The sequence below is a fragment of the Oratosquilla oratoria genome, chromosome 28 (genome assembly GCF_046742065.1).
Source record: "Oratosquilla oratoria isolate Oo_2021 chromosome 28, ASM4674206v1, whole genome shotgun sequence".
Taxonomy (NCBI): Eukaryota; Metazoa; Arthropoda; class Malacostraca; order Stomatopoda; family Squillidae; genus Oratosquilla; species Oratosquilla oratoria.
The window spans coordinates 16035345-16052605 of NC_134804.1; the positions used below are offsets into that span (position 1 = coordinate 16035345).

The following is a 17261-nucleotide window of genomic DNA, read 5'->3' on the forward strand; positions in this document are numbered from 1 at the left end:
TCTTGTATTGTTTTTGCACATTGTATTTCATCCAATGTGTTCCATACATCTACCACTCTGTGGGGAAAGCTGTTCATTTTCAGGTCTCTTCTTTAACTGTCCTTTTTAAGCTTCTTTCCATGTCCTCTTGTGTTTTTCCTATCCCAATTTAGCAAGTTTTCTCTATGAAGAACTTCCATGCCCTTCATAATTCTATAGATGGTCAACAAATCACCTCTTTCTGTTCTAGGGTCGGCAACTCCAATTTTATCAGTCTTTCTTCATATGAATATTTTGAGAGTTGTGTGTGTGTGTGTGTGTGTGTGTGTATATGTGTGTGTGTATGTGCTGTATATTCTATATATCATACAAGAATACAGTATTATATGTATATATGTACTGTATATCTATATACTAATATATTTGTGCAGCTAACACAAAATGTACCAAGTCATTCATACATCTTACAGGTTAAGCACTTTTGACTCTGGAGGAATCAAGCACAACACAACTTCATCATTATAATGTTATCTGAAATTACAACCATTACTTGGCATTTCTAATGACTTTGTGACACCGAGTCTTGGCCTTCACTGAACGCTCAGTCAGATTAGTGTTACCAGGTTCTGTAAATTCAAGAAAATGTCACCACACTTGTAATATGTGAGTTTTCCCATATGATAGCCCTGAGGTACAGTATCTGCAACTTGCTAGTTGCTCATCCCTGAAACAAAAGAAAGAGAAAATAAAATTACTCCACAGCACAATAAGCTTCCTACCGTAAAAAATATAAAAACACTACTTTAGATTTCATAAATGAGGTATCTTTATCATAAGTCTTGATAAATAAGGGATTATATTTCATCAACAAGTATGAGTGAACTGCCAATTATTATTTCTAGTATTGTTCAAAAGAGGAATAATGTAGTTGGAATCTATGTGCAACTGTGTACATCAAAGCTAAACTACACAAAAAATGTAACACCCTTCATTAAATAAATCACACAAAAGGTAAATTTGCTGCCAAAAGCTTTAAGGGGATTTAAAGAAAAAGGGTAAATGAACACAACTAGGGTAACAAATACGGATGGTGTACACAAACAAGCACAAACTCCTTTCATGGTGGTAAAACATCCGAGATTTTCTACAACAGCATTTTTTATTCAACCCCCTTATACAGTCTCACTGTATAGAAAAATATGGAAAAGAAGCAAATGAATTACAACTACATCCTATACTTATCTATTTTTTCATGTTTACTATTCAAAACAGTGCAACTATCATCACACAAAAAAAAAGCATGGTAGTAAATTTCACAGGCTGTCCTAGTCAAATCAAAGTAAGAACTTATCTACTTAGGGGGATGTAACATTAAACATATTCTTTCTATTATCAATCCAGTTTGAAGAATTAACAACCACCCAAACTTAAGCAAGAAGAAATCATGAAGAAGGATCAATCAACCAATCTAGTCTCCATGTTCTCTCTTTCAAGAGACCAATGGCCTCAAGGAATCTGGTCACAGCCACCAGTTAAGCTCACAATTCACTCAGTTGTGCAATTTTGTGTTTGTAAGCAGATGGAGAAAGATTAACCACTTCCATACGGTGACGCCTACGTAGGCGTCATGAGGAGCAAGTGGGTACGCGATGATGCCGACGTCGGCGTCTTGATTATATTTATTGTAGTTGTACCTGCGTGACCCTCATTCTCTCTAAACTGGCTTCATCATATTTTCTATGGTTATCAAAATTCACGGGTGAAAGAGAACAAGCGATTGAGCAGTGACTATTTTTTATAATGCGATTATTATGACGCAACATCGCACGCCTTGCAGCTAATGCTGCCAGACATGCGATGTGCCCCGGAGTGAAGAGGTTAAAGGCTGTGATATAAAAATGGGCAGAGCATTTCATCAATTACTTTTACACACATTCTCTTTTAGATTCCTCTTATTGTATATCTCTCAAATTCCACCACTAATTGCTTTAATCTGTTTTCTGACTCAAGTACAAGTGCAGTGTCACCCACCAACAACTGGCTTACCTCCCACTACCTTTCATTATTACTTATAGCTTCAAACTCCTCCCTAGTACCCTTACATTCATTTTCTTCACTTCAACACCCATATACACATTGAACCATGGTGACATCATACAACCCTGGTAAATATACACCTTCACCTCAAACTATTTATTCAATTTCCTACTACCACATTACCTCTACTATCTATATACCCAGGGCTTCTACTTCCTTATAAGAGATGTAGCCACATCAAAGGCATACACCCACTCCCACTCACCACCCTTGTTTCCCTCTAATCTTAGTTCCTCATGGATGAAGGGTCATCCCTATCTCCTGCCCACTATCAGGGTCAGAAGCAATGCAGCAAGATACAACACATTCACAGCAGGGCCGCTTCACTTACATAGCAACCCCCTTTTCTGTCCCCTCATGAGAAAAATTGAGAATATGGGGAAAAATCCCTTCAGGCTGTGTCAAACTATCATCCAAACACAATCACTCAAATCTTATACTTTTTCATAACCCATAAAAACCCAAGAGATCCATACTCTTGACCAAAAGTGATCTACACATCCTCTTCCTTTCCTGAACCCACATTGTATTCTACCAATTACTACATCTGTTTCCCTCCTAATCCCCTCAACACACTAAACAAATAACTTCACTTACAGATGTCATTCTGCTTTATAAATAAAAATAAAATGAAAAAATTTACATACATATCCCAAAGGCTTTTTCCCCCTTACAAGGGAGGTAGCCAAAAAACAAAGGCATAAAATCCACTCCCACCCATTCCATCCCCACATACTCCACTCCTATTCACCCCCTTCCCTCCTCCTTATCTTGGCTCCTCCTGGATGATGGGTCATCCCTGCATCTTGCCCATTGCCTAAGTCAGAAGTAGTGTTGCAAGACACAGCACATCCTCAGCAAGGCCACTTCATTTAATCAGTGACCCCCCTCCGTCTCCGTCCCCTCATGCAGAAAAAGAAAAGATGGGGAGAAATACCTTCAGGTTGCCTCAATTTATTATTCACACATAATCCCTCACCTCCATCTCCCACCCACTCCCCTCTATGCATAACAGCATCAACCATACACCATTCTCCACTCACCCCATCTTCTGGTTTTTCTGTCCTTCCTCAACAGATATTCCCCTCTTTCCCAATGCCCCTATTACTTCATACATCCATTTCATCCTTGGTTGCCCCCTCATGTTCACTCCTTCCACACCTCTTTTACTAACCTTTCTTCACTCATTCTTTCCATATGTCCAAACCATTCCAATACTCTTTCCATCAACCCTATCTCCCAACTCCTTTTCCACCCCCATTCTCCTCCTCACCTCGTTTCTCACTATATTCAGCCTAGTAACCCCTATCATACTTCTCAGGTACTTCATCTCAAACACATTCAAACTCCTTCTCTCTTCCTCTCTTATGTTCCATGTTTCTGCCCCATACAGTGCTGTTGGCACAATCACTCCTTTATACAATCACCTTTTAGCACCCATTACCAAATGTCTATTTCCCATAACACTTTTTAATACAAGGCACTTACTAGCTTCTTTCAATCTACATTCTACTTCCACCTCCACTCCTCCCTTTCCTGCCAAATTTGCACCCAGTATCTAGACTATCCGCTTCCTCCATTCTCCCTTAATACTCACTTCCAGCTTGCTGCCACATTCTCCCCTTGTATATCTCATCACCTTACTTACCCACATTTATCTTATTTAATAAATAAAACTTGCTGAAAAATAATTTTGAAGTGTTGGCAACAACATACAGCCATTTTTACTATGAACAATTATCACTTCAATATATCACATCCAGCCATCTCTGGCATCAGAACACATAATATATATCTTGCTTGTTATTGTTTTGACTTTGGCTTTTTTTTTTTCCCCTTTAACCTTTTAGTGGTGTGTGTGTGTGTGTGTATTTACCTAGTTGTATCTTACAGGAAAGGGAGCTATGCTTGTGGTGTCCCATCTCTGTATCTCGCAGTATCTAAATTGTTCTTAACCACTTCCATACGGTGACGCCTACGTAGGCGTCATGAGGAGCAAGTGGGTACGCGATGATGCCGACGTCGGCGTCTTGATTATATTTATTGTAGTCGTACCTGCGTGACCCTCATTCTCTCTAAACTGGCTTCATCATATTTTCTATGGTTATCAAAATTCACGGGTGAAAGAGAACGAGCGATTGAGCAGTGACTTTATTTTCTACAATACAATTATTATGATGCAACATCACACGTCTGGCAGCTAATGCTGCCAGACATGCGATGTGCCCTGGAGTGAAGAGGTTAAATTCATGTATGGTTTTTGCACACACTATCAATCCATATTGTTTGTTCCATACACCTATCCTTCTGTGGGGAAAGCTGTTCTTTTTCAGGCCTCTTCTATAACTATCCTTTTTAATTTTTTTGAAGTCTGTTTTGTTGTACATCAGTCTTCTTTTTCTATGTTTCTCATTTCTTCTCAAATCAATTTGTTCTTTTAGTTCAAACTCTATTAGTATGTGGTCACTCTTCCCAATTGGTGTCTTGCATTCCTTTTTATTCACAATTTCAGGCTCTGATGTGAATATTAATTCTAGTCTCGACAGTTCATTGTTTCTGTATCTGGTAGTTTCCTTCACCCATTGAGTCAATGTGTATTCAATGGTCATATCCAGTAGAATATTTCCCCAAAGTTCCTCTCCACCTTTTACTGTCATTTCTTCCCAACATATTTCCTTTGAGTTAAAGTAACCCATTACTATGTTTCCTCCTTCTTTCAATAAATTAATGCATTTTTTGTGTCTTCCAGTATTTTGGAATGATCACTATCAGTCCATGCCTTTGTTTTTGGGGGCACCTATTATTATAAATTTTCTACTTTTCATATTTCCGACTTTAATCATAATGCCACATTATTTTTTCCTTCTGTTATCTTTGTCACTGAAATCTTTCTTAGTCAAAAACATGACTCCATCCTGTTTTTCAGTTCTATTTTTCACCCAATTGTTGTATAGACCTTGTCTCACAGTATCTAATGATAGTGGACCTTTTGTCTTCACAATTCCCATTATGCCTAGTTTCTCTATTAACAAATAGTCATTTAATTTGTTTAGACCTGAAATTATACCATCTATGTACGGTATATGTTATTTTCATTTCTTTTCTTTTCTTCTCTTTTTTGGTTTGTTTCCTTTTTTGATGTACCATTTTCTCAGTTTCAGTGCCTTTTCTTCCTCTATTTCCTCATTGCTGATTTCCTTTTTTATCCATACATTTTTATAATTTTCACTATTTCCTAGCTTTGCTGCTTTTGATAGTACCTCTTCAGCTATCATTTGAGTCCTTAGTTTGCTTTTTAATGGCCTAGAGTGTTTTTCTCTATTGTCCCATTCTATGCACCTCCTCAATATCTTTGTCCAATTCTTGTTGCTCTTCTTGAACCTCTTTCAGAATTTCCTTTGTAATTTCTTTCTCTTCTTTTCCTCTGGTATTTGTATACATTGTGTTTTTCTTTAATACCATCAAATAAGATGCACTTTTTTTATCCACTGTGTTTCTTACCCATTTTTCCTTTCCTTTAATTACTTTACTGCTTCTTTAGCATTTTCCTCTTTAAATGTTATTTTTTACTTTTCTTGTTCTTGTTTCCACTGATTTTTTAATTCTAGATCTGTCTCCTCAACTGATTCTTCCACTTTTTCAGTCACTGCTTGTATTTGTTCTTTGACCTCTTTTTTCAGTTCCTTAGTTTTGTTTGTTATTTTTCTTTCGTTATCACTTCTGATCATACTTAGTTAACTTTTTAGGTCATTAAGCTCTCTGTTCATTTCTTCATTAGCTTTCGTAGATTGGTCATTTCTCTGTGTATTGCTCTATAATCAATTCTTAAAGCTATTAGTTCCTCCATCAAGTTGTTAATGTCTCGATTTCTTAGTACACTGCTACACATAGTTTCTCTTTCTATATCTAAACCTTTACCTAATAGTTCTCTTTCTCTTTGAAACCCTGAAAAAATATTCTTTTCCCACCTTTGAGTACATTTTGGGGTGTTGTTTAAACAAGTTCTCTTCGGTATCACTCCTAGTGGCAATTCGACTCTGCTCATGTCCAATCCTCTCTTCATTGGTTCATTGTTCTTTTTTTCTCCTTTTCCTTCCTCCATTTTATACACTAATACACTTTATCAACTGGATACTTTTACACCATAGTGGTCACTCAAAAACCACAACTCTGTAATTACAGACTTGAAGTGTTTGTTCATGACTTCAACCATTTCTACATCTTCTGTGTATTCTATGGCCACTTAGCATAATTTTATTACCTTTTTGTATTTTAGTTTACTGTTCACATATCTAAAGAATAGTTTTGGTTGGGCCTTACATTTTTTTATTATGCCTTTCTCATTGTTTCTTTTTTCCTCCCTGCAAATTTTTACATATTCATTCCTTAGATTTATATATATTTACCACTTTCCATTTTTTTTCTCCATCTTTTCCAAGCTTTATCTCTTCTTTCGTCTCACTGTACCTTCTGTTATACCAACACTTTATATACACCTTTTCCTTTTTTTGTCTTGGTACATATTTATCCACTCCTTCATTGTAGATTTCTTTCAAAATCATCCATTTCTCTTCCACTTGTGTCTCTTAATTGTAGAATTTTTCCCAATTCGCTTTTTAAAAAAGGTTTCCAAGTTTTCCAGAGTCTGTTTTGTTATACATCAGTCTTCCCTTCTTTCCATATATATTTCCTCTTTTAGTTTAAACTCAAGTAGTTTGTGGTCAGTCTTCCCAATTGGTGTCTTGTATTAAATTTTATCCACAATTTCAGGCTCTGATGTAAATATTAGATCTCATTTCAACTGTTCTTCATTATTTCTATATCTGGTATTTTCTTTTACCCACTGTGTCATTGTATATTCTAATGTCATGTCAAATAATATATTTCCCCAAAGGTCCTCTCCACTTTTCACTATCATCTCTTCCCATAAGTACTACATTTCCACTGTCCTTCACCATCTCATTTAATGAATGCCTTGTCTTCTAACATTTTAGAATAATTGCTCTCTTTCCAAGAACCTGTTTTTGGGGGCACATAAGTCACCACAAGCTTTCTACTTTTCATGTATTTTAAATTATCATAATTATTTCAACACTATTTTTTCCCTCTGTAACCTTCATCAAATTTAAGTTTTTCTTAGTCAAAAACATGACTCCACCCTGTTTTTCCTTTCTATTTTTCATCCAGTGATAATATAATCCTTGTTCAACATTATTTGGTGGTAGTGGACCACTTAATTTCATCTCCACAATTCCATTATGTCTGGTTTTTCTTCTGACAAATAATAATTTAGTTCATTTAATCCTGAGATCAAGCCATCTATGTTAGTATAAGTCACTTTTATCTTCCTCAGTCCTGAGATCTATGCTGGTATGGGCTAGTTTCAATTTTTTCTTTCTCATCTTTTTCTGTCTGCTTTGTTTCCTTTTTCGTGATATGCCATTTTCTCAGCCTGTCCGCCACTTAAAAAAAAAAAAAAAAATTCTTTTCAGTCTCGGTTATTTATTATTTTTTTCATTCACTTCATTTCTAAGCTCCTTTTCTTTTTCTTTTTCTTCATGATTCATTTCTTTCTTTATCCATACTTTTTTGTGATTTTCACTATTTGCTAGTTTTGCTGTTCTGAATAGTACTTCCTCTGCTATCATTTGTGACTTAAGTTTTTCTTTTGAGTATCTACCTATTCTATATGTTTCCTCGATTTCTTTATCCAGGGTTTGATCCTCCTCTTGAATCTCCTTCAGAATCTCTTTTTCCTCTCTCTCTGATACTTAGGAACATTATGTTTTTCTTTAATACCGTAGATCACAATGCATCTTTTTTTGTCCACTGTATCCCTAACCAAATTTCCTTTCTCTTTAATCACTTGGATTACCATTTCCTTCACATTCTCCTTAACTTGTTGTTCCACTATTTCCTTAAAAGATTATTTTTTACTTTCCTGTTCCACCTTCCACTGTTTCTTTGTTTCTTGAAACTAATTTTCTTTAATCTTTTCTTCCACTTTCTCAGTCACTGCCTGTATTTGATCCTTTATCTCTTTCTTTAATGCCTCATTCCTATTTGTATCACTTTTCAGTCTTATATTTTCTCCCTTTATCCTATTCAGTTCCATTTTCAATTCATCTATTTCCCTATTATTTTCTTCATTGGCTTTTCTTAGTATGGCTACTTCCTTATACTTTTGCATTCACTTTTCAGTTCAATTATTTCATCTAACAATTTATTTCTCTATTTCTTATAATATTTTTAAACCTGGGTTCTCTATCCGTGTCTAGCCATCTATACATATTACCATTGTCTCTATTGAACCCCGAGAAGACACCTCTATCAAACCTTTGGTATTTCTTTGGGGTCTCGTTCAGACACTTTTTTTTTTTTTTTCTTTTTTCTATTACACCAAGTGGGGGCTCAATTGTACTTACGTCAAAATGTCACTTTGCAGTTTCCTTTTGACTAAATCCTTCATTTATTTCATCCATTGCTGTCACTGATTGTGCAAATATAATTGAATGAAGATACAAAGACTACATTTTTGGTCACATTAACTACATGTGTGGTCTATGAGTTTGAGAATCGCTTACCTAAAGCCATGAAAAGAGAGAAGAAAGAGAGGAAAGGAAAGAGGGAGGGGTCCCAGCAAAAATGTACTCCATGAAATTTTCACCATGCTTATAATATCACTTTCAGGATTTTCACTATGCTTATAATATCACTTTCAGGATTTGGTAGGTACTTCATTTTATTTTACTTTATTTTATTTTTATTATTATTTTTTTTTTCTGGGCATAAATCTATCCAAATGTTTGGCAAACCCTCAATGAAATTTAAATATAAACTGATATTCTTTGATTATCCAAATTTTGTTAAAGATATCTTTTTTTTACCATCATTGCTAATATTTACACATTTAAAATCCAAATACTGTAGGCTAGATAAGAAATTAATGACATGTGTATTAGTACACAGACACACACAAATGCAGAAATTCACTGAAGAATTGGAAGGGGATATCTTAAGTATGAATTCTGGTAAAATTCATCACAATATTAAGAAAACTGATTTGTACTGACTACAGATACAGTACAACTATAATACATGTTCACATATACACACATGATTCATCTATGTACACCTATATTGCAGAAAACAGATGGAAGATATATAAAAAGCATAGAATCTCAGTGCATTTATGCCATGAAGGTAGTTCTAGGACATATATTAAAAAAATATACATCATATATCTCACAAGGGTTACAAGAATGAGTAGAATTTTTTTTAAGTGAAAATCTCTAAAGATTTTTCTAAAACTTCAAAGTAAGAAAAAGGGTCTATTAATCTACTCTCATTGGTAAAAAAAAATAGATATATAAAAATAAAAAACAAAATAGAAACAAAACAAAACAAGCACTGGCATCAAGAAACACAATTACATGCCATCTACTACTGCACAACACAAAAAGCTATGCTATGACATATCCATGTTTCATATGGTCATCAATATGTTAACACTGACTGCCATCCCCAGACATTGTTGCAATAAAATGGTTATCATTACTGTAGTATTACATTCCACTACCCCATGAATTCATACCTATTAACCAAGGTTTTTGCATAACCCTTAGGAGGAGGAAAGATGTTGAAATTGAACAAGCCAAGCCCTTAGTCCCTTAGTCGTATGTGAAGGGCTGGATGGACTTACTGTAACCATGGGAAACACGAGCAGGGGTTGGTGAGAGTGAGAGGGATTGGTAGTGGTATCCATGGGTGGTGTGGTGTTATTAGTCGTGGAGATCGCAGTAGGGCAGCATTATGATGGTTTGGTGGTGGCATTAATCGTGGAGATCACGGTAGGGTATCTCCGAAGAGACCTGGAAGTCGTCAAAGAAGTGGTGGAGGTACTCGAAGGTCGGTCGATGGTCAGGGTCCTTGTCCCAGGAGTGCAGCATCACCTTGTATAGCTCCTCCGGGCACCGCGGGGGGCGGCCCATACGGTGCCCGGCTTGCACACGCTCTATCACCTCCCGGTTATTCATCCCTGGTGATGAAAGGAGGTGAAGAATTAAAACATAAACTTGTGCTATACATACATGTTTGAGAAACAGAAATGCTACACTACTAACTAAAGAAATAACAAAATTTTCCATCTTTCTTGATCAGCACCAGAAACAGCCTTCAAACTGTCTTATGGTAATCTGATGAGATATCACTGGAAATTATTTAAGATATAAAGAAACACTACATTTTCATTTCAAGTAATAAAAAGAAACACCATATTTTCATTTCAAGAGCTAAGAAAAAAGGCAACATATTTCATTTCGATTATAAAAAAAAAAAAAAAAAAATTGTGATACACTTTCTGATATCTGGGTGTTCATTTGGGAATGGTATTCTGTCAACAATAACCAGCACTTCTTTTCTTGAAGACAATACTGCATCAAAGAAGTGGAACCACAGAGGTGGTAAAGTAGAAATTTAAGACGAGTTGCAAGAGAGATGGCAAAAGATGGCAAAAAAGCATTCTTTTTTTGAGTGGTTATTTAACATGCCTCAGTAATATCCTAAGATGATAGCTTCTCCTTTCTTTTCACGTATTACACATACATACTAAAAGGGCCTTTTCCCCCTTATCAGGGGAGTGGCTGAGTCAAAGCATACACTCACCTCACATCCATCCATCCAAAACTCACTGATCATCCCTCCCATCTTGGCACCTCATGAGTAAAAGGGTCATCCCTGTCCCCTAGTACATCAGATCAAAGGGAATGCAGCAAGATACAGTGCCTTTCACTAATAATTCTCTACCTCAATGTTTCCTTTCTGATATTATCTCTTTCAACAATGTCAAGTGTTTTTGCAATTTGGACTTATTCTACAAAAATAATGAAAATAGTAAAAAAAATTAAAGATTACAAATTACTACAGGAAGATCTGAACACGATTTATGTTTGGAGCCACACATGGAAACTTAGGTTTAATGAAGATAAAAGAAAATATATACCATATATATATATACATACATATATATATGCAAAATAACCACAGAAGGGAAACGTAGACAGTAAGTACTTTCATATATTATATCTTCAGATTAAATGACAGAGATACAGAGTTGTGTTTATATGTAAGTATCAGGTGGCAACCATAGGGGGGGAAGGGGGGAGACAATACAATGTGAGGAGGGGGGATGACCTTACCTCTATTGACCTGACCAACACATAAGGCTCAATCTGGCGGAAAGATCTTGGTGACCATTTGGGTTACCAATTTATCACATTTCAAATGATGGAAAGATATTGGTGACCATCTGGGTTACCAATTTATCACATTTCAAATGATGGAAAGATATTGGTGACCATTTGGGTTACCAATTTATCACATTTCAAATGACCATAGCCTAAGTTTATATTTTTATCAAATGTGCCTGATATTAAGCAGGATTCTATTATATTTCTTTCTTGTAGGCTTTTTCCTTTGGCTAAAATTGTTGCCTTAGACCAATCAATATGATGGTTGTATAATGCTTTATGTTGAAATAATGCATTATTTTCCTGGGCAGATCTCACACTATATTTATATTGGGAAATCCTTGTTTCCAAGTTTTTCCCAGTTTGTCTAATAACAAAGTTTTTCCCAGTTTGTCCAATATAAAATTTGTTACAATCTTGGCAAGGAATTTTATAGACCACAGCGTTGTTGTTAGGAGGGCTGTTCTTAATTAAAGTTTTCTTAATGGTGTGGTTATATTTAAAAGTTACTTTGATATCCAATTTTGATATCAAAGTAGCTTTTAAATATGACCACACCAATATGAAAACTTTGAGAACAGCCCTCCTAACAACAATGGGCCCCCTCTAAAACCTGTCCATGACATCTTATGAACCACCCTGTGTTACCAATGTGAGTAATATTAAGGACCTGAATGCAGTAATCACAGTCCAAATAGTTGCCCTCAAGAAATCTGGCTGGCAAAGGAAATTGCCAAACAGGATGGCGTGTATACTTGTACTATCCACCACTGGGTTGCCAGATTCACCTGCGTGAGAGGCAGCCAGACTCCTACTATTGCTAAGAGGTCTGGGAGATCAAAAAAGACTGGGGATTGGTCTAAAACTATTGTGAAACATGAATTAGAGCCTAATCCACATGTGATAGCCAGACAAGTGAAGGAAAAGATCCCAGAACTGTTTAGAGTGTTCAGTGAGAACCATCAACCACCATATTGCCAACTTGGCACACACAAGCCAATGCCCAGTGAAGAAGTTTCTTCACTTAAGCAGAGCCAATTTCCTTTGTTTGCCAGCCAGATATCTTGAGAGCAACTATTTGGTCTATGGCCTTCTAAAACCATTTTTACATATACCAATGGCTATTTCACTGTTACAAGGGAGCTAGCCAAAAAACAAAGGCATAAAATCTAGTTCCACCTGTCATCCCCTCACACTCCACTCCTATTCACTCTCTTCCCTCCCTCTTATCTTGGCTCCTCCTGGATAATGGGTCATCCTTGCACCTTGCCCACTGCCCTGGGTCAGAAGCATTGTAGCAAGACACAGCACATCCACAGCAAGACCACTTCATTTATAATAATCATAGAGTAGCAAACTCCTAAAATAGGTGGAATTTCCCTGAGTCATGGAACATCCCATTGTTTATGGGAAAATAATTTGAGATATGTAATTCTGTGATGACTGACCTGTTCAGGAATGTAATCTTTACATGACTGAAGAGTTAACTATATATATGTACACACACACACATATACCAATGGTTTTCCCCCATTACAAGGGAGGTAGCCAAAGTCAATGGCATGTCTTACATAATAAACATTTTGAGATTTAAACAAAAAACAAATCTCATTTGACAATATTTTAGTGAAAATGACAAGCAAGTCGTAAGGGTCAAATGGTGCAGAGATACAGAGGAGAGTAAGTGGGAGGGAGGGAGGGAGGGAGGGACAGAAGAGAAGGCAAAAGTTACCAATGTTTTCATAGAAACACCCTACCCTTCCAAACAATAAAATTTCTTCCCTTCCCTTTCCACTTATGCTGTCAACTCCTCCATACACACAGACAAAGCTGCAGAAATAATCCAGCCATACCTTGATACACTCAACACATGGTTCATCACAAACAGACTCGAAATAGCTCCAACCAAATCTACAGCAACACTTCTCACCAACTGGACAAAAGAACACAAATACATACCTCATTTCTACATCAACAACACTCTAATACCACACACAAACACACCAAAAATTCTTGGTGTAACATACGATACATCCATGTCTTTCAAACAACACATCACAAACATAAAAAACAAATGCACACCTAGACTTAACGCACTTAAGTCAATCGCTGGAACAACATTAAGACAAAACAAAGAAACTAATACAATATACAAACAATGCATACACTCAGTGATGAATTATGCGAGTCCTGCATGGGCTCCTAATCTCAGTGAGACACACCACAACACCCTTCAAATCATACAAAACAAAGCCCTAAAAACAATTACAGGCTGCACAAATACAACACCTACAGACCATTTACACCATGAAACAAAAGTCCTCAAAGTCAAGGACCACCTCGACATGAGAGGCACACAAACACTTGCCGCAGCCACCACAAACACATCACACCCGCTACACTACATAGCAGAACACCCACACACACCAAGAAACATTAAAACAACACCCAAAGACCTGTATCACACATAGATACTCTCTTCTCTTCCTCCACAACCACCAAATACCAGCCTCCGGAAACATATTCATAATCATATCACTCACCGCTCCATTAACACACTGAAAGACAACACACTGCTGCATGCCAGACCCCCTGATATCCACCCTTCTGAATCCTCTCTCCCACGAAAGGACAGAGTCCACCTGGCCAGACTGCGGTGCGGCCACCACCCAGCACTTCTAAGCTACCAGAAGAGGCTGGATGACCGCATTGTGAACAGCTGCCCAGGATGTAACACTTCACCCCATACCATACAACATATAATAGAAGACTGCATTATACACAATCACGCACGCAAACAACACAACATACACTCTATAAAGGATTTGGGGGAAAACCCAGTTTCGGCTATGGCATTCCTTGGGGAGACAGAACTGCTCGGACAGTCTAGGGAACGACAACAACAACTCCTCCATACAAGCTGCTCTCTGGATTCTTTCTATTTTCTTAATACAGTAAGTCCTCCTTATATGGTAATTCTTTATCCGGTAAATTCACAGATACGGTATCCGCTCGTGTTTTGAGGAGGAAAGAGCAGGGAGAAGGTACGTCTGCTATATCCTATTATTACATGTTATAATGGGTTCAGTATTTGGTAATTTCAATTTGCGGTAAGGTTTTCAGGAATGCATATGTACTGTACACGGACTTACTGTATTCTTTTTGGTGCTGGGTGACCACAATGTTGCCGCATACTGTAGTCTAGGCCTTATCAGTGTGACCAATATATATATATATATATATATATATATATTTTTTAAGAAATTATTAAAAAAATATTGGTCACACTGATAGTATGCGGCAACATTGTGGTCACCCAGTACCAAAGAGAATAGTAAGAAAATAGAAAGAATCCAGAGAGCAGCAACAAAAATGGCACCTGCACTTGCAAACTTGTCATATGAGGAGAGATTGGATAAACTGGAGTTACCAACTCTGGAGCAAAGATGAGAGAGAGGTGACCTACTGACCATCTACAGAATCATGAAGGGCACAGAAATACTCGATAAAGAGGACTTGTTAATCTGGGACAAGAGAAACACAAGAGGACATAAAAAAAAAATAATAATAATAAAAAAAACATAGCAACAGAAGAGATCTGAAGAAAAAAGTTTTCCATATAGAGTGGTGGACACTTGGAACAAACTGGACGAAAAAATAGTGTGCGTTGAAACCATTCATGAGTTTAAGAGCAAACTAGACACTGCGAGATACAAAGGCGGGACACCACCAGCGTAGCTCCCCTACCCGCAAAATACAACTAGGTAAATACTAGGTAAATACAGTAAAATTTTTTGTTGATATACTTGTCTGGTGACATGTCTTTGCTGATTAACTCCTAGGTCCCTTTCCAAGCTTACTTTTTTTAATTCCTCTGTACCAATTTTGCATTTCCTCAACATTCTATTTCTACTTTTTCCAAACTCCATTATAATACATTTCTTGATGTTAAAGTTCATTTCCCACTTTTGACTCCATTTCCAGACTTTATCTGAGTCTTTCTTTGGCGATTTACAATCTCTGTACTTTCTTTAATATTTTTGCATCATCTGCAAAAAAGTTCACATAACATTCCACACCTTCATCAATGTCATTTATATATATGGCAAACATAATTGGAGGACTCCATTAATCATTACTTCCCAGGTCGAGTATTTGTCTCTAAGTACTACTCTCATTTTTCTCCCAGTCAAGAAATCTTCCATCCATTCCATTAATCTTCCTTAAATACCACCTACTGATTCAGTTTTTCTTAATAGCTTTTTGAGTGGTACTTTTTCAAATGCTTTTTGTAGATCTAGAAAAGCACAATCCGCCCATCCATCCCTTTCTTTTATTATTTCTATTAGTCTTAAGTAGAAGCAAATCAAGTTGGTGGCACATGATCTTCCCTGTCTAAATCCAGATTGTGTTGGATACAGTATATATTTTTTTCTTCCAGATATTTAACTCATCTACTTTTGATAACCCTTTCACACTTTCTATTGTGCTCATAAGGGAGATCGGTCTATATTTAGTTGGATTTTGCTTGTCCCCTCCTTTATATATTGGTACAATATTTGCATTTTTCTAATCCTGTGGTACCTTTCCTTCTTTGAGTAATCAATTATCTTGTATATTTTGTCCATCAGCTCATCTATGAATTTTTTTAATATCCAGTTTGCAATTCCATATGGACCATGCAATTTTCTGACATCAAGGTTTTTTATTGGGTCTTTAATTTCCTTCTGTGTCACAGTTACTTCTTTTATTGGGGGGTATCTTTCCTCCCAATTTTGTGTACTTTCAATTGTAAATACAGATTTAAAATGTTTGTGTAGTTTACATATAAAGTACATATACTTATATGTACACACATACATATACATGTATATGTGAATGGTAAACTAAAAGACAAACAAAATAGTAAGACTGCTCCAAGGGAATAACAAATAGATGTAGAAATGGCTTAAATTATGAACAAACATTTTAAATCTGTATTTACAATACAAGGTTCACAAAACTAGAGGAAAATACAGAGAAAGATACCCCCCAATGAAAGAAATAACTGTGACACAGAAGGAAATTGAGACCAAATAAAAAACCTTGATGTCAGAAAATCACACGGTCCAGATGGAATTGCAAACTGGATATTAAAAGAATGCAAAGATGAGCTGACAGACAAAATATACTGAATCCAACAAAATCTTAATTTAGGAAAGGAAGATCATGTACAACAAACTTGATTTGCTTCTACTCATGACTAACAGAAATAATACAAGAAGGAAAGGGATGGATGGGCAGATTTTGCTTTTCTAGATCTACAAAAAGCAGTTGATAAAGTACCACACAAAAAGCTATTAAGAAAAATTGGATAAATATGTGGTATTCAAGTAAAATTATTTAAATTGATGGCAGATTTCTTGAACAGGAGAAAAATGAGGGTAGTAGAGACAAATACTCAACCTGGGAAATAATGATAAGTGGTGTCCCACAAGGTTCGATATTGCCTCTGATAATATTTGCTATATATATAAATGACATGGATGAATTTGTGGGATGTTATATGAACTTTGCAGATTATGCAAAAATACTAAAGTTAGGACAGAGGAAGATTGTGAATCACTAAGACAGGCTTAGTCTGGAAATGGAGTCAAAAGTGGGAAGTGAACTTTAACATAAAATTTTTTAGTATAATGGAATTTGGAAAGAGTAAAAATAGACTATCAAGGAAGTACAAAATTGGTGAAGAAGTAAATAAAAATCAGCTCAGGAAGGGACCAAGGACTTTTAGTATTTTTGCATCATCTGCAAAGAAGTTCATATAACATTCCACACCTTCATCCATGTCATTTATATATATGGCAAATATTATTGGAGCCAATACTGAACCTTACAGGACGCCATTTATCATTTCTTACCAGGTCGAGTATTTGTCTCTAATAACTACCCTCATTT

General features: G+C 36.2%; 1 protein-coding gene across 20 annotated transcripts in view; it reads right to left on the bottom strand.

Annotated features, from left to right (window-relative positions):
• Positions 1 to 487: 487 nt before the first annotated feature.
• The window catches only part of LOC143040246 (tyrosine-protein kinase Src64B-like), a 580796-nt gene continuing 564022 nt past the window's right edge, over positions 488 to 17261 (bottom strand). For 19 of the 20 annotated variants that reach the window (XM_076210988.1, XM_076211000.1, XM_076210989.1 and 16 more), the window contains 2 exons: positions 9779 to 10114; positions 488 to 703 (listed from right to left, as the gene is read on the bottom strand). In XM_076210988.1, coding sequence (XP_076067103.1) covers positions 9909 to 10114 — 206 coding nt within the window. In that variant the 3' untranslated portion in view covers positions 488 to 703; positions 9779 to 9908. The remainder of the gene's footprint in view (positions 704 to 9778; positions 10115 to 17261) is intronic. The other variant, XM_076210997.1, reaches the window with a different exon arrangement.